The 21,645-nt window shown below is 23.7% G+C and overlaps 2 protein-coding genes across 3 annotated transcripts in view; one reads left to right on the top strand and one right to left on the bottom strand.

Annotated features, from left to right (window-relative positions):
- Positions 1–1,751, bottom strand: part of LOC129618711 (GATA zinc finger domain-containing protein 14) — a 130,867-nt gene extending 129,116 nt beyond the window's left edge. Inside the window, exon 1 of one of the 2 annotated variants that reach the window (XM_055533650.1) lies at positions 650–1,751. The gene's annotated coding sequence lies outside the window, so the exon portion shown is untranslated. The remainder of the gene's footprint in view (positions 1–649) is intronic. The other variant, XM_055533649.1, reaches the window with a different exon arrangement.
- A 3,020-nt stretch (positions 1,752–4,771) lies between these two features.
- LOC129618895 (uncharacterized) lies at positions 4,772–9,658 on the top strand. The gene is made up of 7 exons (XM_055533923.1): positions 4,772–4,868; positions 4,931–5,107; positions 6,373–6,546; positions 9,221–9,244; positions 9,303–9,407; positions 9,478–9,608; positions 9,655–9,658. The coding sequence occupies exons 1-7, from the start codon at positions 4,791–4,793 to the stop codon at positions 9,656–9,658; spliced, it is 693 nt and encodes a 230-aa protein (XP_055389898.1). The 5' UTR covers positions 4,772–4,790.
- Positions 9,659–21,645: the final 11,987 nt, after the last annotated feature.

The following is a 21,645-nucleotide window of genomic DNA, read 5'->3' as shown; positions in this document are numbered from 1 at the left end:
TTTTTCCAACTACAGATTTTCGAGGTTAAATAAAATTTGTAACAAAAATGATGCTGAAGGTTTTGTATTTTTTTGAAATTTTCACCATTACACGTAATTATAAAATGCATATATACGAGTATGTACATATTTATTTATAAATTTGACGGTCATATTTAGTTTAAAATTGTAAAAATTTGAAAATTTTTAAATTCAAAATGTTTCGTGAATTTTTTATAACAGTAATAAAATCTTTTGAAGATTATGTTAACGACAAATCGAATTTAAAAATCGTATTATCGCAATTCGAATTTGGAATTCAAGGATTCTACAATCCTTTTATGAATCGTTAAGGTCTAAATTAAGATAGCGCTCTCTTTATTTTACCTTTATTTTACATATGTAGAAAAGATCAAATTCTTAATACGTTCGAATTATTTCAAATTTAAACAAATTTTCTAAAGGTTTATCCGAGCATTAAGATTCTAAACATCACTTTTATTTAAAAAAGTCCTAGTAATTTTCTTTACAGAATATTATTTAAAAATTCTCTTCAAAAATACACGCATTTTAGAAAAAAAAAAAATTAATAATAAAACACAAGGAGGAAAAAATAGAAATTACAAAAAATAAAATAAAAAAAATATACAAAAATTGCACAACTATTGACCTACAAAAATTCACTTTTTCCTTGATTGTTTTTATTTTGTTATCCTTCTGAACCCTTGTGTTGTTTTGTTTGATTTTATCCTTTTCCTTCACATATGAAAAAATAATAATTTTGACATAACTGTGTAGTTTTTTTCATCATTTTTACAATTTTTTTATTTTTTGTAAATTTTTTAATTTTTTTTTCCAAAAATTTTTTAATTTTTAAACATTTTTTTTCTTTGAACTTTAAAAACACATTTTTAAAATTATTTCATTTGTAAATTTAAACAACTTTGCATATATTATGTATTCTTGCATAAATATACGAACAATTGCACATACACATGCATATATAATGTGCGTATATGCGTATGTGTTTGTAAAAGATTATATGCAGTCATTTATTTTCTTATTTTTAAAATTTTTGTTTTCTTTAAAACCAAAAACATTTTTTTCTATTTATTTAATAACAGTAAATAAATTCAAAATTTTTCCATTTTTTTTAATAATTATGAAAATTATTAATTTTTGTTTTTATTTTTTTCTTATATTTCCTAAAATTCTTTTACATAAAATTACTGTAATGTATATAAGACTATTAAATAATTTGTATGAGGATAACATCATGTGCTTACATAGTGTGTGTGTGAGTAAGTGTGTTTTGTAATCTCTTCATAACAATAATAATAATAATAATAACAAAAAAAAATATATCACATTGGGTATTTTTTTTTTATTTTTTCCTTTTTATTGCAGGATAACGAAGAAGAAAACCTGATAGAAACACATTATTTTTCAGTTTGAGTATGGTTAAGGTTAAATTAAAAATCAAACTTTTTCTATTTCTTTTTTCTGTTTTTTTTTTTGTAATATTATTTCTTTAAAATGATTTATGTCACACGCATTCCAATATACACATATAAAATTGAATGCATTATAAAATTTTACAAAATCCTTACAAAATCGACATGCAATATAAAAAAAAAATTAAAATCATGTAAAAAAATTAAAAAAAAAATTCAAAAAATTAATTTGAATTTTTTTATTAAAAAAAAAAATTTTTTTTTCCTTTCACTTTAATTCTAAATTTTTAGTCCTTTTCTTTTAAGCACGTGTTTTATTCACGCCCTCCCGATTCGAACTGATTTCTCTGATACTGAAAATTTTCAAAATATATGATATGACAAAACAAAACAATAATAATAAAGAAGAAGAAGGAAAGAAAAAATTGAAACAGAAAAGTAAAAGAAACAAAAATAAAATGTTGGTTACCAAGAGCGTATACCAGAACTGAAAGATTTGTGAAAATTGAAAACAAAAACAAAATATACAATATAAATTCAAAATAAAGAGTAATAAAAAAAGAAAACAGAAAACAGAAAAAGAAATAAAATAGAATTTTCCCAGTTCTATATTGCTTTGGTGTACGGAAATAAATCCATCGGAAATTACTCAGATTAAAGAGAATACGAATGAAAGTGAGAATTACAATGAGAGTGTCAAAATTTTTTTTTAGAATTTTTTTAATTTTTTCACACATTTTCGGGCATTATAATTCTCTTTGAAAATGAAAATATTAAAAATTGAATATTATTTTTTGAAAAGAACAACCCTTAAGACTTTTTATTTAAATAAATTTAATTTTGTAATATTGATTTAAAAAAAATGTATTGAGATTTCAAATTTAAATTACGAGTAAGTGTAGCTGGTGGACTCTAATATATTTAAAAAATTTTTATAAGATCATACAGCTGACAACCTGTTTAAAGCAATATTTTAACCTGATGAAGAATTAATGACAACCTGTTTAATCCATTAAAGTTTAAAGTAAAACTAAAGAAAATTTAATTTGTTTTTTGTTTTTAAATATTCGTGTAGTATCTGTATTCTTCTTTAAAATTATATAATTGGCAAAATAATTCAAATGACGGTATATTCGCATCTAATCCCAATCATAATTAAAATTTTTCTGAAATAACCCCTTTTATTACTATATATTTCTAACTAGCTCTTTTGGAAATTCAAATTATATTTTTCGCGTAATTAAACAAATTCGAATTAAAAAATTCTTTGATCTGTTCCTTTGAAAATAAGTTTATGTCATTAAAGTTGTTAATATTGTTATAAGTGACGGTATAATTCTGAAGTTTCTTTTGAGCATACTAAGAAATATGCTAAAAGTACAACCAATGTGTAGCTCTCTAATATTGAAAACTAAATATAAATCTTAAAATTTTAATATTTGTAAAAATTTTCCCCAATATATTGTTAAGAAATAGAGAAATATTTTGTTCAAAAATATATGCGTGAATCAAGAAATATATTTTAATTCATTTTGCATGAATTTCAATCAAATTCCGAATAGTGTTGTGTTTAATTCAAAATTAATAATTATAAAAAAATTTTTCTTTCAATTTATTGCAGTCTAAATTTTTTGAATAACTTTCTCATCTTTATTATTAAAATAATTTATTATTAAAAATATTATGCGAAACCACACCACAATCTTGTTTGTGGTTAAAAAACTCAATTTTCCTTCAGATAGAGTAAATTCCTGTGAAATCAATTTCTTGCACTAGTTTTATTATGATTTTTGTTTTTAACTTTTTTTTATTTTCTGATGATTCTTATGATTATTCTTCTACTTCTTATTGTCCTTGTTATATTTGTTGTTGTTGTTGTTATTATTGGTGTGCTTATTTTTTTTCTTTACTGGAATGTTTATATGTACGAAATCTTTCAAGGATAGCTCATAATAAGCCGTATACAAATGTTTTCATTCCGATTTTGTTTTGTTTCTTTTCGGTTTTCTTTTTGTTTTTATATTTTTTTTTCCTTATTTTGTCATAAACTACTTTTGTTTTGTTTCATTTATTCCTATATGTTTTATTATTTTCCTTTTAATTTTTTCTTAATTGTATATTTTGATAATACAAGATTTTTAATGTTGTTATTCAACAGGACTAATACTGATTTACTACTACATATATTACATGGTATGAAAATGTTGGATTTTGCGTGTTATAAGCAAGAAATTTGATTTTAACAAAGGATAACGGAAAAAGGCAAAATTAGAGAAAGTCAGAGACAAAAATTGTGTTAAAAAATTTATTTTGGATTTTGTTAAATTGTTAAATATTAAGATGGCGTCTTTCTACCATTTTGTTGTCTGTACTTGTTTTTCCATTATATGGAGGAATTTATTAATATAATAATTGTGAATATTTTTTAAAAGGTTTAAGTCTTTGATTTGTTCTAATAAAAATATATTTTAGAACATTTTATTTTGAAGTGAAATGAATAAAGCTTAATTTAAATTTTTGGAAAGCTTTTAGTAAACAAATTTAAATATATTTAAATAACGATAAAATTTTTTCAAGAGTTTAAAATTTGTGCCTATTTTAACTGCTTGTTGAATTTTTATTAAAATCTGATATAAAATTTTTCATCCAAATGCATAAGTTTATAAGTGTATATTATTGCTATTTAAGAATTTATTTTTGTTAATCTGGTAAAAATTTACGGTATTTTTAATGAAGCGAGATTTCGATATTTCTGGCCAAAAATGAGTTCTTGACACAAAACTTGCAATAACTATAAGAATAACAAGAACGAATAATTACAATTGGGAACATTAATGGTAGAAAATACTAACTATTTTAATTAAAAGTTTTTAGAAAATTTGCAACAAAATTCAAAATTGTTCAAGATATCGATATGAATAAATAATCAGGTTGATTTATTTATATAAAGCGAATAAGAATTTCGGCAAGACATGGAATTAGTAAGGAGTCTCTCATTTGGAACCAGTGAAAAAAGAGCTTTTATTAAACACATTGTACATTAAATTAATTTACACACAAATTCTAACTATTACCTTTTTTACACTCAATTACCTACTGTATAAATAATAAATATTTTAAACATTAAATTACTCATTTAAATTATAAAATCTATGTATATATATATAACAATTTAATAAATAATTGATAAAGCTACAAACCATGATTAGATTAACTATCTAATCTATTTAAATTTCTCTATGGATATTGAAAAGTTCTTGTTTATTAAGAATTTAAATTTAATCAAGTTTAGTCTTAATTCCTTCTTCCTATTTATTTCGGAACTCTAGTTTCAAAATTTTTAATCTTGAAGATAATATGGGAGAGAAGGGCTCAAATTCGGCTCAAAATGATGAAATAGACAAAGAGAATAATAGACAAGAGAATAAAAGCAGTGTAAGTGATCATTTTTATATTTGTCCACTAAAAATATTTTAATAAACATGAATTCCATTTAGGATGAAACAAAACAACAAAATATTTATGCAAGTAAAAGTGTAATTGTCCAAGGATTATTAGATATAGCTTTGTTAACATCAAATGCTTCACAATTAAGATATTTTTTAGTAGTTGGAAAGTACCGTGATGACTATCAATATATGATGACTATGATTGTTTCGTCGATTATATTACAGGTAAATAAATATTTTGTGCTTTTAAAGGAAATAATTTTAATAAATATATGTTAGAAGGTATACAAAAGAAAAATATAAAAAATATAAAAAAATTTTTCCGTGTCACATGAAAGACAAAAAATTTTTTCTAGCACTAAAGTGTTGACTATAGGAGAGGATATTCGCTTTAGTCTTAAAAGATCAAGAAAATTTACAAATGTGTTGTTTTTGATATTTTGCTTAAGTTTATTTATAAAAATATTTCAGCTTAGAAGAACTTTAATTGTCTGGAACACATTAAATGTATAATATTTAACACTTCTTCTGCTTTTATTCCTATAGAGACAGCCAAATCATGTACATCGCGATCGGATTTTAATAAAAAATTCTCGGATTCTAGATCTTTTTACAAGTGCTGAATGTTAAATTTCTAAAAGAAAATACTTAAGAAATTTATAATTTATTAAATATCAACAAATTCTTTCTAAAGTAACAAGTACTTAAGTGCAAAGTTAAAAATTAATAAGAAAAGTAAACATTTAATGGAATTTTAATAACAAAAGTGTTTTAATTCTTATCGAATCTAGAAACAAATGCTAATTTATCTGCTCTATGGATTTCTATAGTTAAGATATCGATAATGAATGAAAGTAAATCTTATTTTCCATTTTAGAATGAAACCAAATTCCGGATGTCGATTTTTCGGTTGGAACGCACTATTTCATGGTAGGGAAGTGTAAATAAACTATTTTTAGTTTATTTTAGCGTGTATTCAAATTTTTCTAGGTATTTTAAGTAAATCTTACTGGCGTCCTTTAAGTTTAAAAAGAGTAGTGAAAGGGCTTTTACATAGTCTTGTGCAAGATTTTCGCTAAATTATTTTTCGCGCCATTTCTATAATTATTTATAAGAAATAATAATTTCTATAATCTCTGAATCTAAATAAAATTTTCCACGTGCACATTTTTTTCAGTCAAATCAGAAATTTGACAAAGACCCAAAAAAAATTTAAAATTTTTTCATTTATTTAAATAATTGAATTTAATTATTGAATTTCATTGTTAAGATTCATAAATTCTAATAATATGTTAATTGTAAAAGCAAATGAAATCGGAATAATCGAAATATTTTCATTAAAGCGCTCTGTTATAGAAATTTAATTGTTGACAAACACAAGTAAAAAATTATTGTATAATAATTTTATCATTCAAACAAAACTTACAAAAAAAAACTTTTTATTTTAAAAATTTTGCATTATAAAAATTTCTTTTTCTTTAATATCAAAGTTTATGGCTGGAATTCTTTTTATTATTATGGGAGCTTTGGATACGGAAAGAAAATTTGAACAAAAAGTAGCAGTTTACTTAAATGATGCAATCTTTGTCAACGTTTTGTTAATTTTCATTCTAAATGTTATTATATCTGGAATTGGAATCAATTACGTTTCAGAGGAAGAGATGGTTCTGATATATAAGTATTATTTCTAAAAAAAAATTATGTTATAAATATTTTAAATGTTTAAAAATAAATATGTAATTGTTTAGAAGGTTTCCGGGGTAATTTTTGACTTGAAAAAATTTTCAAGCGTTCCATTATTTCCGGCAGCATTGCATATTATGAGTAAGGTGTATAAAATGCCATGAAAATTTTAAACTCTTAATTCAACTTTGGAGATGTCATGACTTTATCAACTTTTTGGGTCTTATTGAGTGAAATACTTTTTACTTGTTTTTTTTATTGTCGAAGCAGAATATTTTCAAAATTTAGAGTTAAAGCCCTAATTAAAAGTACAATAAGATAAAGTTGGAAAGTAAAAATAAAAAAATTGTTGGTGTGGTAGAACTCAGTTTTCAGCAATTGGACTCTTGCTTCGGGCCCATTTAGTAGTTTTAATGATTTTCAAAAATATTTTCTTGAAATTTTATGTATAAGCCTCATTCGGTGTCGAATCAATTGAAAGTTTACTTAGCAACGCAAGGAAAATACGTATTTTTGCTAAAAAATAAATAAAGTTGGGTCAAACCAATGGTTTGTATTGTAGCACTTTTCCCTTCAACAAGTGAAAATTCTGCTTTTAAATACAGTCTATGTATAGCTATAACACTATTAAAATTATTTTCATTTATATACAAAACTATTTCTAGGATTGCATATATTTAGGATGACGCATATATGCAGTCTTTGAAATAAAGCAAAAATTAATATAAAAAGGGGTTAACATAATGCTCGAGTTTAAGGGTTAATTGTGTGAGTTAAGAAAAATAATTATATTTTTTAATTTCACGGAATTTACCGTTAGCTTTTTGCGTTTATAAAAATTTGGAAAAGCTTGCGGTTTCGGAAATATAAGGTGTCAAAAATTCAAATTTTACGAATTTCAAGAGGTGATAACTTGAGAGGGGGTGGAGATGGAAAAAAATTTTCTTCTAACAAAATGAACTATTTATTAATATCTAAAAGCTCCTAAAATTTCAAGCTTCTACAGTCTGGGGTCTAGAAGAAAAACGACATCAAAAATTTGGAAAAAAAGGACTTTAAATAACGGTAAATTTGAGCGGCCATTTTGTTTTTCTTAAGTTGAACTATAGTATACCGCGCAAGGGGAAGCAAGCCATTGCCTTTCTGCATTTGCAAAATTTCAAAAATGCTTATGGTTTCATTGCAACAAAAATTTAAAAAAGCCATTTTTAGGGTTTTGGGGGGGTATAACTTCTAGAGGGGGGTGATAGGTAAAAATTTTGTTCTACGGAAATAAGTTTCTAGTGAAGATCTATGTACGTATTAAATTTCAGCTTTCTATCTTCAAAGGTGTAAAAGTTTTGTAAACAGACACACGGACAGACGGACGGACGGACGGACGGACGGACGGACGGACGGACGGACGGACGGACGGACGGACGGACGGACGGACTGACGGACGGACGGACGGACGGACGGACGGACAGAGCGAAACTAATAAGCACTTTTTTCACAAAATTTTTTGGAAAAGTGCTAAAAATAATAAATTTTTGTGAAATTTTCTAATTTAGAAATCCAAACTTTTAAGAGTTTTTATAGGATGTCTCGGAAATCGAATTTCCAGCAAAAGTTGATAACATTTTTAGGTCTGATCTAAGCAGATTATCAGAATTAACATAATTAGCTTTCAAAACCACTTTCATTGATGAAACATGAAAAATGACGAATTTCACTTACTTGGAAAACCTGAAAAAAAGCAGTAGGTTCTACCTTTCTTTCTAAACATTTAAAAAATTTAATTAAATTTAAAAAATTTCAATTTCAAAAATATTAATATCACAAAATCATTTTGCTTTTCGAACTAGCCCCCATAATTAAATTATTTTTTATTACCCTACACCTTCGTGTAGTCCGTCCGATCGCACGATAACTTAAAAACGAATAAAGTAAATACAACCAAACTTTCACAATTTGTTTCTTTCGTGCCAAGAACTGACCCTATGGTTATTGGAGCAATGCGGACAAATTGTTTTAAATATATCAGAAACTAATATAGATACATTTACATTTTACATATTATGCCCTAAAAATTTTAATGGAATAGTTGCACTGGTTCGGTTACCTGCCATACAATTCAAAAGTTGTATATTTGGAAAAAAAATAAAGCTGACTATATGATATTCGACAGCCTCATGTCCAATTATAATTCAGATATATTCTCGAAATTTTTATGGAATAGCTTGACACGTTTGGATAAAATCTTCAAAGCTAATTTTAAATATTCGGAAAAATAATAAAGTTAGATTCATGAAATTTGGAATGAAAGGTAATTTTAAATACTTTAAAAACAAGTCTTTATACTCAGATTGTCAAGGTGCAGGGTATAATTCATGTCCGACTAAAACGTTTTTACTTGTTAATTATTTTATTATTATACAGAAATTTTTCTACTCTTTATACTTATTGTTCACCTACTGAAGGAATAACCTATAATTAAAATAGCAATTACATATATACAATCACTGATTAAAAATAAAAATTTAAAAACTTTTTTACACAGGCCAATAATATTCTAAAAGCTTCTAGCCACGATAAGATTTAGTATCTAATCTATACACATTAGGATATGGATAAATTCTTGCTTGGAAATACCTTTCTAACTAAATTTAAATTTAGTCAAGATCAGCTATTGAACACAACGTAAGAATATTCCTTTTTCTAATTATATAAATTCTGCGATTAAAATCTTCAATAAAAGGTTAAAAGTCTTAAATATAAAATGGGAGAAAAAGACTCAAATGCTACTCAAAATGATGAAATAGATGAAGAAAATAATGAAAATAATAGCAATGATGGGATCCGCGTAAGTATAAGCAGTATAAAAGGCCACTTTCTTTTTTCCTCCTGTTTTAATAAACATGAATTCCATTTAGGATGAAACAAAACAACAAAATGTTTATGCAAATAAAAGTACTGCTGTCAAAGGAATGTTGGATGTAACTTTGTTAACATCAAATATTTCACAATTAAAATATTTATCTCAAGTAAAGAATGCTCACGAAAGGTATGAATTGTTAATGGCTATGATTATAACTTCAATAATATTGCAGGTAATTTAAATTTGTTTCAAAATTTTTCATCATACACAAATAAAGCTTAAAGATAAATTTAATAAGAAAAATAAATAGTTTTTCAAATGTTTATGATTTACATTTAAAATTTTTATCTAAAAGGTAGTTAAATGAATGAAAGCTTGCAATCAATTTAGTTAATAATATATAGCAAGGCACTTATAACAATTGGAAAGAAACAATAAGAGATTTAGAAGGAGCTTAGCAATAATCCTCTTTCAATAAAGAAATAAAATACATTCAACAACAGTAAATTTGTATAAAAATAACTCTAAAATTTTAGTTTCTCTGGGATTTTTTGCTTTAGCTTTCCTATATTAACGGTTTATTGGGATACCGTCCATTTCTAACATATTTTTGATTTTGTCGTATAAATATTTATTCAATTCAATTTTAATTTTTTATTTTTCAATATTGTCAACCAAAAATTTTTTTTTTGAATATATTGGATAATCTGTAAGCCAAATATATCTAATGAATTTATTTGGCCCAATTTCTTTAATAATTGCATACGTGTTGTTAAATTCAAAATGTCAAAAGTGTAATTCATAAGATAATTAATAAAAAAATTATTAAAAATTGCCAGGTGAAAGTTATTTTGTTTTTTTCTTTTTTAAGATCAACCAGTGTAGATATTCGTCTAGTGTATGTGTGTACATGTATGTAGTTAAAAACAATTGCATTCATTTCTATAATTTATAAGAGAAAAGAAAACAATTAATATTAAATTGTTCCAAATATAGATTATAAGAAATTGTAGCAAGTGCTTCATTCATTTACCATTCGAAATTTACAAATGGTTCATAACATTAAAGCCTACTTAATTAATTTATATAAAATTGAAACACGAATTTGATAACTTTAAATGTTATTCGACCATATTATGTAAAATATTGAGGGTACAATACTGGAAATCGACACGAAAAATTAAATATCACAGAAATTATTTAAACTTCAGTCTTAAAGCACACAAACATGAATAATTTGAAAAGCATTGCCCATATGTTAAGCAGAGGGGTATTATAAATTAATTGCGTAGCTCTAAATATTCTGATTTTTCTCTGTTTTATTTGTAATATAGAAACTATTTTGACGAGGACACAGAATATTAAAATTAATTTAGTGTTTATTTAGAATAGTAATGTTTTGCATGTTGGATAAGAAAATTATTGACGAGCGAAGCTAATCATTCTTCAGTATTGAGAACAATATCCTCTTTGTTTTTTTTGAATATTTTTATGCTTGATTATGTTTAATTCATTTTATATAATTTTTATTATACATATATTTTTGTGGTAATAATGCAAAACTATCTAATTCGTTCTATAACATTCAATTTGAAATTCTAATAAAATTTATTATATTTTATTAATTTAAATTAATTATTTTTTTTTTTAATTAAGATTGTTACGGCATTATTATTATTGGCACAAGGTGGAATAATACTTAAATTGGCAATTGCAAATAGAACTCGAGATATTTTACATCACATCACCGTTGCCCTAATATTAATCTCGACATTTAATGATGTAATTAAAAATGGTATAGGATTTGAACCTGCACTTCGTGGAAGTGATTATAAAATAAATTCTGAAAATACATAAATGTTTTTTCCTAAAAATAATGTAGTATAAAGAATTTTTTCATTATGTACGTATATAAAACCTTAGTAATAATAAAAAATGTAACTATTAAAATGTCTTTACGCTTTTTAATCATTTTTAATTTAGATGAAGGCAATTGAGTGTAAAAAATTGAAATAATTAGACATTCGTTAACATTACTTGGGAGGTTATCCAAGGTATCTTTTTTACCTAAGTTTTTGAGAAAATATGGGCTTATTTTTATACTAATCTAATTTACCTATAAATTCTCCATTTTTTCTAAAATTCTCCATTTTTTTATTATAATTTGAATTTTTTTTTGCAATTTATAATAAGATATGTAAAAGATAAATATTCCAGAATAATTTATGGAAGTTACAGATCACGTTGTACCTAGTTAATTTAATTCTGTTAAATATAATTTTTTTAAGGTAAAAGAAAATGAAAGTATGATGCAGAACTTAGGATTATATAGTTGAAATTTAGAACAAATTAAAAGTATTCAAATCTGGATATCGAATGTTTTCGAAAATGCAATCTGCACATTAATTTCTAGCCCAGAATACAAACATCTATATGGTATCTATAAGGGTCACAAAAATGACACTTTAATTCCGCGTTGAATTGTCTTGAATTTGTAGATTACAGATTGCGTTTTGGAAAATACCTTTTTTTAACCCTTGGATCGCTTTATTTTAAAATACGCTAATATTTTCAAATCTAACTAAAAAATATGAAGCGCAGAGTTTTGAAATACGCTGTCACCTTGAGCTACGTACATTAAAACTAAAATTTTCAAAGAAAAACCCTATGATTAAATTTATTTAGTTCGATTTTCGGAGAATATTTAAAAATTGCAGATTTCTTACTTTACATACTTATATTGGTATAAAATAAATCTAAAAATGGTATACATAAGTAGTTATACATAGTATGTGATCCAACACAATTATTTAAGTGCATGTATGTTTGTACATACACGTTGTATATAGGTTATGTTTTACAAAATATGCACCTATAAAGGATTATACTTTTATGTTGCAACATAATTTATGTTTAATATTAAAACTTTTTGTATATATACTATAAAAAAAAATTTTATGTAGAGCTTAAAATAACACAGGCTCATGTATTATGTTTGTTATATGTTATAAATACATATATACATAATATGCATTTAAATGCGCATTGAAAGGTATGACGTCAAAATTTAATACTATTGACGTCATACAGTATAATTTATTAAATATATGTACATAATTTTGCATACATGATTCTCAAAATAACAAAATGGGGGAATTTTTTTTTTCTTTTTATAATATGATGCATGAAAGTGTGTATAATGTATGTACATGGTTTAAAATGGAATCAAAGTATTGACCATTAATTAAAATCTGATTTGATTAAGGGGAGAAAAATAATAAATAAAGAAATAATTTAATCAGTTTTTTTGTGATCACCTTGAAACTGATATTATTTGAATGATTCAGGCGTAATAAATTCAAAACATTTTTCAAGCCTTATCATTATTTTGCTTCCTGATAAAAGAACAAGCAAAGTCCATAAAAGTAAATAAAATAAATGCAATAAGTAAACACAGTTTTAGTCTAGCAAAAAAAAACATTTTCACCTCCACGATGATTAGAAACGTCATTATCAATTGATTTGTAATCGTTATCATGAAACTAGCCATATGAAATTTCTCTTTAATTATAGCAATTCAGTAAGTATAGATAAGATTATTTGAATTGAAGTACGAAATTTATATCTGAATAAGTCAGAAAAATAATTTTGTAGAACAGACAAATCTGGAAAAAAATTATTTTTACAATAGAGATAAAGAGTTGTTTTACAATAAAATTTAAGTACACTTAAAATGTTTTCCTAATCGAAGTTGTTTTAAGGGGGTAAAAATTGGCGATTTTTAATTTAATTTACTAAAAAATTTGATAAGAAAAACCAATTTAAATTTGTTTGAAGTTAAGATGGATTAACTTAATTTTTTATTGCTTGTTGATTTAATTATGGTTTGCAGCCGCCAATGAATAGATTTTTTTGTATGTTTTGCACTCACAATACAAAATTTAATTATAAATTATTATTTATTAATAATTTTTGATGATACTTTGGATTTTAGTATTATTTATACAAAATTAAAAAATAATATCACGAAAAATTTGCATATTTCTTGGCTAAAATTCTCTAAATCGAACTTTTGCTGAAAAAATTGTTTTTTTTAACCTTTCCAATCTGGAAAAAATGTATAAAATTTAAACGTATTCATTTGAAAAAAAAATTAATTTGGAACTGAGCCAAAGTGATATGGTCCCTAAAATATACCGTAAATATAACTTTAAACATTCAGTAAAGTTAAGACTAAATTTTAATATTTATTTGCAATATTTAGGCAACTACTATATGTGAATCAACTTATAAATTCTTATAATGTCAATTTAATAAAATCAATTTTACTGTTCATTACAAATATGTAGATTTGAATTGAAAGGAAGATTTTCAAAATATTGCATTACAATTATTAAATATATGAATTTGGTTTTTTATCTACCCAAGCAAGTATTAGCAAGTTTAGCAAGTATTAAAAATTTGGATTTTTTTTTGGTTTCATATACTTAAGAGGATACTCACTCCTCATTTTCAAACCTTGTCTCAAAAGCCTCAATGAGCTTCTTCCAAAAAATTTTGCTTGAATTACATTTCTTTCGTAGACTAGCGATGATCAGGTGAAGTAAAACTCTATTTGATTTTCATAAAATATTTATATTTGGGAATCCATTGAAATTTGAGACCCAATTTCGAACTCATTACTGAACTACCCTCTATATGTACTTTGCATTTTGGCTTGTTTAACAACATATTAAATTTTTCAACTTTTTGGGAGAGAAGGATCGAAACAAAAAATGTTCATTTTAGAATTTTTCCTCACTTTGTTTAATCATAAGAAATAATTTGATTCATTTCAGCTGCCAAAATTTTGGGAGAAAATAAAGGCACCTAAAGTGGTTAACTATCATGTAAATTATGTCTTTGAGATTTTTATTCTAAAATCATTCCAATTGACAGCTGAAGTCGTATGATTAACAAAAATATTGTTTGGTAAAGAATTTATAGGAAATTTTGTCAATAAACATGTGAAACATACAATTTTTTGCTGGAAATTGATCAAAGAATCATCCCTGATTTAATTTGCCATCTTATGCGAAAAACCCTGTATAATGTTACTCTCGAAAAATTTCAGTTCCATGTCCGAACCTGTAATTTTTAGCGTTGCGATAGATGAACAAGAATTAATCCTCTATGCGATTTATCTGTATATTTTATATATGTATATTGCCGATCAATTCGCTATAAATATAAAATATTTGTTATAATAAATTTTCTAATTTTAACAATATTAATTAAAATTACATTCAAATCAAATTAAAGGTAAAATTTTCTTTACTTTTATTTTTATTTCTTTTTTGTGTGTAAATAAAGTGAATGCATGTATTTTTGCATAGGTATTATGAATTGTAATATACATATATTTGACATTATGTCTGTATGTATGTATATGTTAAGCGATAAATTTTCACGATGGCATATAATCAGTTTACATATTTGTGTATATCTTTTCTATTACGTTATATACGTGTATATATACATATATATCCTATATATTTGTATATTATTCGCATATATACATATTTATGCTTTTAGATATATGTATATATCCATATTTATACATACATACATTGTACAACTTGTTTTTGAATGCATATTCTGTTGACGTCATAGTTGCTCTACATTTAATTTTCATATATTGATTTCTGTATTTTGTACCATGTAAATATATTTATATATATACATATTATATATTGTTTACTTAATAATTTCTTCTCTTATTATATACGGATATAACAAAATTGGAAAAATATTTCTAAGAAGAAATTTTAAAAACTTGTAATTTTAAATTTATTATGCTATGATTAGAAATATAGTGGATATAATGTGTATAACAGTTAAAAGGAAACAATTTTTACTTATTTAAACTATTAAAATATTTTTGTGTTTCTCTGGAAAGTACAATTAAAAACAAGATTTTTATATTTCTAAAAATCGAAATTATAAATTTATTAGTAACTTAGTTTGTATATTTTTTTATTTTATTTTAAATATCGAAAATATTTGTGTTATTTTGAGCTCAGGACCAATTTATTTAAAAAATGAAAAATTATAAAGTTTTTTTTTATTGAAATAAGACGAAGATATTTTTAGAAACAAATTTAAAAAAAGTGTTTATATTTGGAGACTAAAAAATTTTTTAGAAAACTATAAACTTGATTTAAGAACATATTTGAACAATAATAATCTAACAAATATCCTTGAAATTTTTGGGTAGATTTACGTTTAGGTTTAGGTTGACGTGGCCATCTGAGGAAAGACTTGAACCACTTGGGCCCGTTGTGATGACTTTGGATCTCTATGTTCTAACTCTCATTTACACCACCCCGAGTCCTTTATTTGGCAACAAAATTATTATTTGAAAAATTCAGAATAATTTAGAGTTGTAGTAAACTGAAAGCTGTAAAATTCATTGATGTAACAAATAAATAAATTTTTCAGATAATAAAAATGTTACAAAAATCATTTTCAAAAAGGAGGAATGATAAAAGTAGGCTCATTTTAAAAACTGCAGTTGAATTAAAAATATTATTTTCAATTTAGACCATTAAAGTAAGAAGAAATACTTACTAATTCGTCGGGCATTAATGCCATCCTCAAAGAAATGAATTACCACTCTTTTCATTCATTTATTCTATAGTGCTTTAACAAATTCTTCGAATGTATTAAGATATTCTCTAGATTATACACATGGTTATACCAAAATTTTATTTATGTTTAAATTTTCCGCTGACCTTAAGATATTTCTTGTAGTCGCAAGTTGTTCTTTAGTAATTTCTACTTAGCCTTACTAAAATCAATCAATATATTTATACTGTCCATAGAATTATTATAATTATGTTTTTTTATGAATCCCTTTAATCGAAGCCTGGAGTCTCAAAAGTATGATTTCAATAAGTCTCTTGAAAGAAAAGTTGTAGGTCTCTCAACAGTTTTTGCAACAATAGCCCATATGAATCCATTTACTTTCAATTTTACCCCGTCTACTTGACATTTCAATATAAAAGGGCTTGAAAATTTCAACAATCTTATTAATTAAGACCGATTATATAAAATTTTAGTTTCATTTTTATGTAGATTGTCTAATAATCAGTTTGTCTTCCACTATTTAAAAATTTCTATATTTATATTGTAGGTAATTATAATTAGTTTTCACTTTCATTTGCCTTACATATGAATTAATATGCCATTGCAAAGTCTTGATTTAGACTCTATTCAAATTTTATTTCCCTAAAAACTAGCCCATTAATGAAAAAACTAATTCTTTCATCTGGTACTTCATAATTTCTCATTTTTTAATTTAAATTTTTACTTGATTATTTTACCTATACAATATTCTTAGAAATAATTAAAAATAATATTTTATATAATTTGCACTTTTTTTAACAATTTCCGAAAATTTTCTTTTATATCCTTACTACTTTAATATTAAAATATTTTCATCTTATTTCTGCACAAATAAACCCCCATTGTAAGTATATCGCAACTAAAATTTTAATTTTTCATTTTCTGTAAAAAAATCTGCAAAATTTTTTTCAGAAAGGTACATAACCTTTTGATAACATAAACAATAAATATATGGTGTATAACAACTTACCAATAACTTTCAAATATAGAAAAATATGCTTGAATGCAAGTATAGATATTCGTGAAATATATATATATATAAGGTATACAGAGAAAACACAACAACAATGAAATTGAAAAAACAAAACCAAAACAAAAATAAAAATGAAAGTTTTTCCTACTGACCCAGTTTTCATTCTCAAAACAAAAAACAAAACAAAAAAAAAATTAAAAGCACAAACAAAAATATAAGGGATAAATTATGAATAACTGAACTGTAGGGTAGCAATAAAAGTAGCAGCAGCATCAGAAAATAACAATAAAAATAGCAACAACATTCACTCCAATCCAAAAAAAAAAAAGGAAAAATAAAAAATTGAATAAGGATAAAAGTAAAACAAAATGAAAGCAAAAATAACGATGGAAAATTTATAGAATGGTTTTGTATGTACCACACACCTACCACATACCTACCACATACATTTTTAAGATATACTAATATTATATATATATATATATATATATAGATAGATGTATAAATGAATTGAAATAACGAGGAAATGACGTCACATGTTTTGTTTTTATGCTTAAGTAACAAAGACAAAATTTTTATTTTCGTTTCATTTTTTTTTTTTTTTTCTTTGATGAAAAAAGAGGAGGACGGGTAAAATCAAAGGGAAAAATGAAAAACAGCGATGCCTTTTTTTCACTTTAAATATAAGAGGAATAAAAAAAAAATATTTGTATAAGCTTTAAAATAACATCAGGATATTGTTAAGGATTATAGAAAAAAATATAAGCAAAATATAAATGTGAAGGTACTAGCATTACAATATGCAAGTATATAGGTATACATATAAAAATATATACGGGTGTGTTCACCCTGAATTTATATGTGACTTTTATTTTTATAATTTTTATTTTATTTTTATGTTCCGTTCTTGAATTGTAAATTTTTTTGTATTTTTTTTTTTGTTCTTATCACTTCTATTTATAGAACTTAAACTAAAAATATGTATATATATATATATTTAAATATCATCAAAGTTATATGATAATTATAGAATGGTAATCTCAATAAAGGGAATAGTAATAATAATAATTATTATTACTGTTATACAAGTAAATAAAAATAATATTTTCTTTTTTATATAAGTATGTATGTAGAATTAGAAAAATATTTGCAAAAATAAAAAATTTTTTAATGATTTATTAATAAAAAAGTTGTTTAGTTTACATAATTTTATAGTTTAAAATATTTTATACGTACATCTAGACTATTTTTAGTTGTGCCATTTTATACCTATTATGTGATATAATTTTAAAATTCAAAATAATTATGTGTAACTACTTGACTATTCAAATTACCTATTTCCGTAAATTGAATTTTTAATATTAAATTGGTAAATATAGCCAGTTGCCATCTAGCTAAAAAAATTTATAAATTGATTTTGATTTGAAAATATTAAACACGCCTGAGTATATGCAATTTTTAAAATTATTTTGTAATTGTGTAAAATAATTAATAAAATAAAGTAAATTTTTATTTTTTGAGAAATTTTAGTTATTAAATTTTTACTAATTAACAAACTAAAGTTTAAATTTATTGCATTAATATATTAATGGTAAGCTATACCATTATATAAAGTATATCATAACAGCAGTTTAAGTAAACATTTATCATATAGTTATTTTTTAACTTGTGTATGAATATTTTTCTTGCTGGTAATAGCTGGAAAAGAGTAAGATCATAGAAATCTATTGAAAAAGAGTTTTAACCCTTGAACTTAATCCTAGATTAAAAGAGCATTAGATTAGCGATTTTTAAAGATAAATTATAAAAATGACTCATATGGGGAGATATAAATTATTATAGTCATAAAAATAACATAATATATTAAATTTTAAAAATTTTTGTAATATTAAATATTAAATTGTTCTATACAAAAGTTATTCTCTAACATCATTTCAATTGGAAGTCATAATTATCATTAAAAGTATTAATAATCATAGTGTGTTATCTAAATTTAGAAAGAATTACTTATAACTATATTCTGAAATTTTAAAAATCAAAGAATTAATTATTAGTAAAAAATATAAACTGAGGAAAATAATTAAAATATTTGAATGAAAAAATAAATGTTGAAATTATAATAAATTAAAACTTCTATTATAAGAAAAAAAATTTAATTTATGTATATGTGGATGTATTATATTATGTACATATTTATTTTTAATATATGTTATGTATATAATCAGTTTCAAATTCAAAGATGTAAGAAAATACCTTGAAATCTTCTCTTTTTCTGTTATTTTTTTTTTTGCTTTCATTCATTCATTAGTTTGCAACATTTAGATATATAGGCAATTATTAAATATAAATAGAGGTATATAAGTAACGTATAGAACGTATGTCATAAGATAGAATTGTGCATACTTTTACGTGCATATTTACATATATATATATTATGTATGTTTATGAAATAGTTGGGTAAAAAGGACGAGTAGAGAAGAAAAAGCTTTTACATGGATAGAGAAGGGGTCGAAGTAGATGAAACCCTAACCAAATAAAAAAACTGAATACGGCAATATAAGCGCAGAACAATTTCTTTGTTGCCCAATATATAGAAGAAGTAGAAGGAACTGCGCGATAAAAGAATGGGTTTTTTGCTTGCTTTCTTTTTTTTTTTGCAATTTTTTTCTGCTCATTTTTAAAACATGAACAAAACTTTTCATTGAAAACATTCTAAATGAAATTTTCATCTGAAAGAAGAGAAAAAAAAAACAATAATAAGAAAAACAAAAAAAAAAAAATGTTTTTTTTTCCTTCATATTTCCTATGTGTACCTGCCATTGAAAAATTAAAAGAAATATATGTACATATGTATTGTATATACATATATAAATATAATGCATATAATTATGTATGTATACATACATATGTAGAATAATTATTTTGCATAAACAAACGCACAAATAAAATTTATTCATTTTTCATCTCCGTTCTTCCATTAATATCTTCTAATATAGAATTTTAATTTCGATAAACAGGACCCCCTCACTTTTTAAAATCCGTACATGCATATACATATTTAAACTTTATACATAGTCACATATAAATGCATATCATATGCACAAACATATGCACGTACATTGTGTATTTTATGATATTATAAAAATAATAAATACAAAAGAAAAACAAAAAATATTTTTGTTTTTCTGTTTTTCTTCTTTTCTTTTTGTTTTCCTCATATCAAAATTCATTCTCAATTCGCTATAAATGACGAAGCAGAAAAAAAAATTTTCTTTTGTTTTTTTCTTTTTTTGTTGTTCTTGTTTTTATTTTGACAGATTTTTATTACTGACCTACTTTTTGATTTATAAATAAATTTTCATGCAAATATACATACACATACTCCAATATTAAATGTCTATAGAATGTTATTGTTAGTATAACAAAAATTTATAATTATCGCTATACGTAATCTATACATAAATACACATATACACAATATTATGTACAATCTTGTATATAAGTAACGTTATGAAAAAATTAACTGGCAACTGCAAAATTTTACTTACTTTCAATTTTTTCAATTATAATATTATTCATACAAAATTTTAAATAAGAATAAAAATAAAAACTAAAAAAATAAATTGAATAAAATTTTAACAGGAAAAATTGAATTCACAACAGCCGAATAAAAATTCTGTAGAAAAAAAGCTTTCCATTTATTTGATATCTGCAAAAGTTAATGAAAACAAATTTTTTCTGCGAAATCTGTAATAAAATCAAAATCATACGTGAGTTTTAAAAATTTTATATTTCGTTCTGTGCTGCGATATTTTTAGTGAAGCGTATATACAAACATGTATACATTATTCCAATATAAATGCTAACTTATATACAAACACTTACCTATCGTTATATTTGATATGAAAGTTTTTTTCATCTGTAATTCTGCACACATAAAAAATACGTGTAGATAACATTTTTTTCATTAAAAAAAGATCCTTAATATAACGGTTAAATTTTTTATGTATTTGTACGTGTGTATGTGTGTTTGCCTTTATGCATTTATAATTTTTTATTACATATGTATATTTTATATTATTGAATGATTTGGATATTTTTAATAATATTCTTAAAGTAAAAAACTATTTTAGTGAAAAATAAAAATTTAAAATTCTTAATACATAATTTTCATGTATGTGTGTATGTGTTCATTTGCAATTATTCTGCCAAATATTAAATATATTCTTTTTTCCTTATTTAACACTTTAAATGGTATAATAATAAAAGTTTTCAATTGGGTTATGACGTTAATAGTGTTCTGATTGCGTATTTTCACGTGCTTCTGAAGGTTTCTGTTTTTCTTTTCTTGTATATACCAGTTCGGTATAAAACAAAATATAATGCAGTAAAAATTGCATATACATATTATTTTTATACATACATCATTTATGTGTACATACAACATTATGTACATAATAGTTTCCATTATCAACTCAGATGTATATAATTCCAAATTATGCAATAAATTATATGCATAGTGCAAATGCATGTATAATATTTATATTTTTATGACGTCATATAAGATCTTATAAAAATTAGCTG

Source organism: Condylostylus longicornis, unplaced genomic scaffold (assembly GCF_029603195.1).
Source record: "Condylostylus longicornis isolate FDR11 unplaced genomic scaffold, ASM2960319v2 ptg000010l, whole genome shotgun sequence".
In the NCBI taxonomy this organism is placed as follows: domain Eukaryota; kingdom Metazoa; phylum Arthropoda; class Insecta; order Diptera; family Dolichopodidae; genus Condylostylus; species Condylostylus longicornis.
Note: the sequence above shows the minus strand (reverse complement) of the source record. Positions and strands in the feature narration are given on the sequence as shown.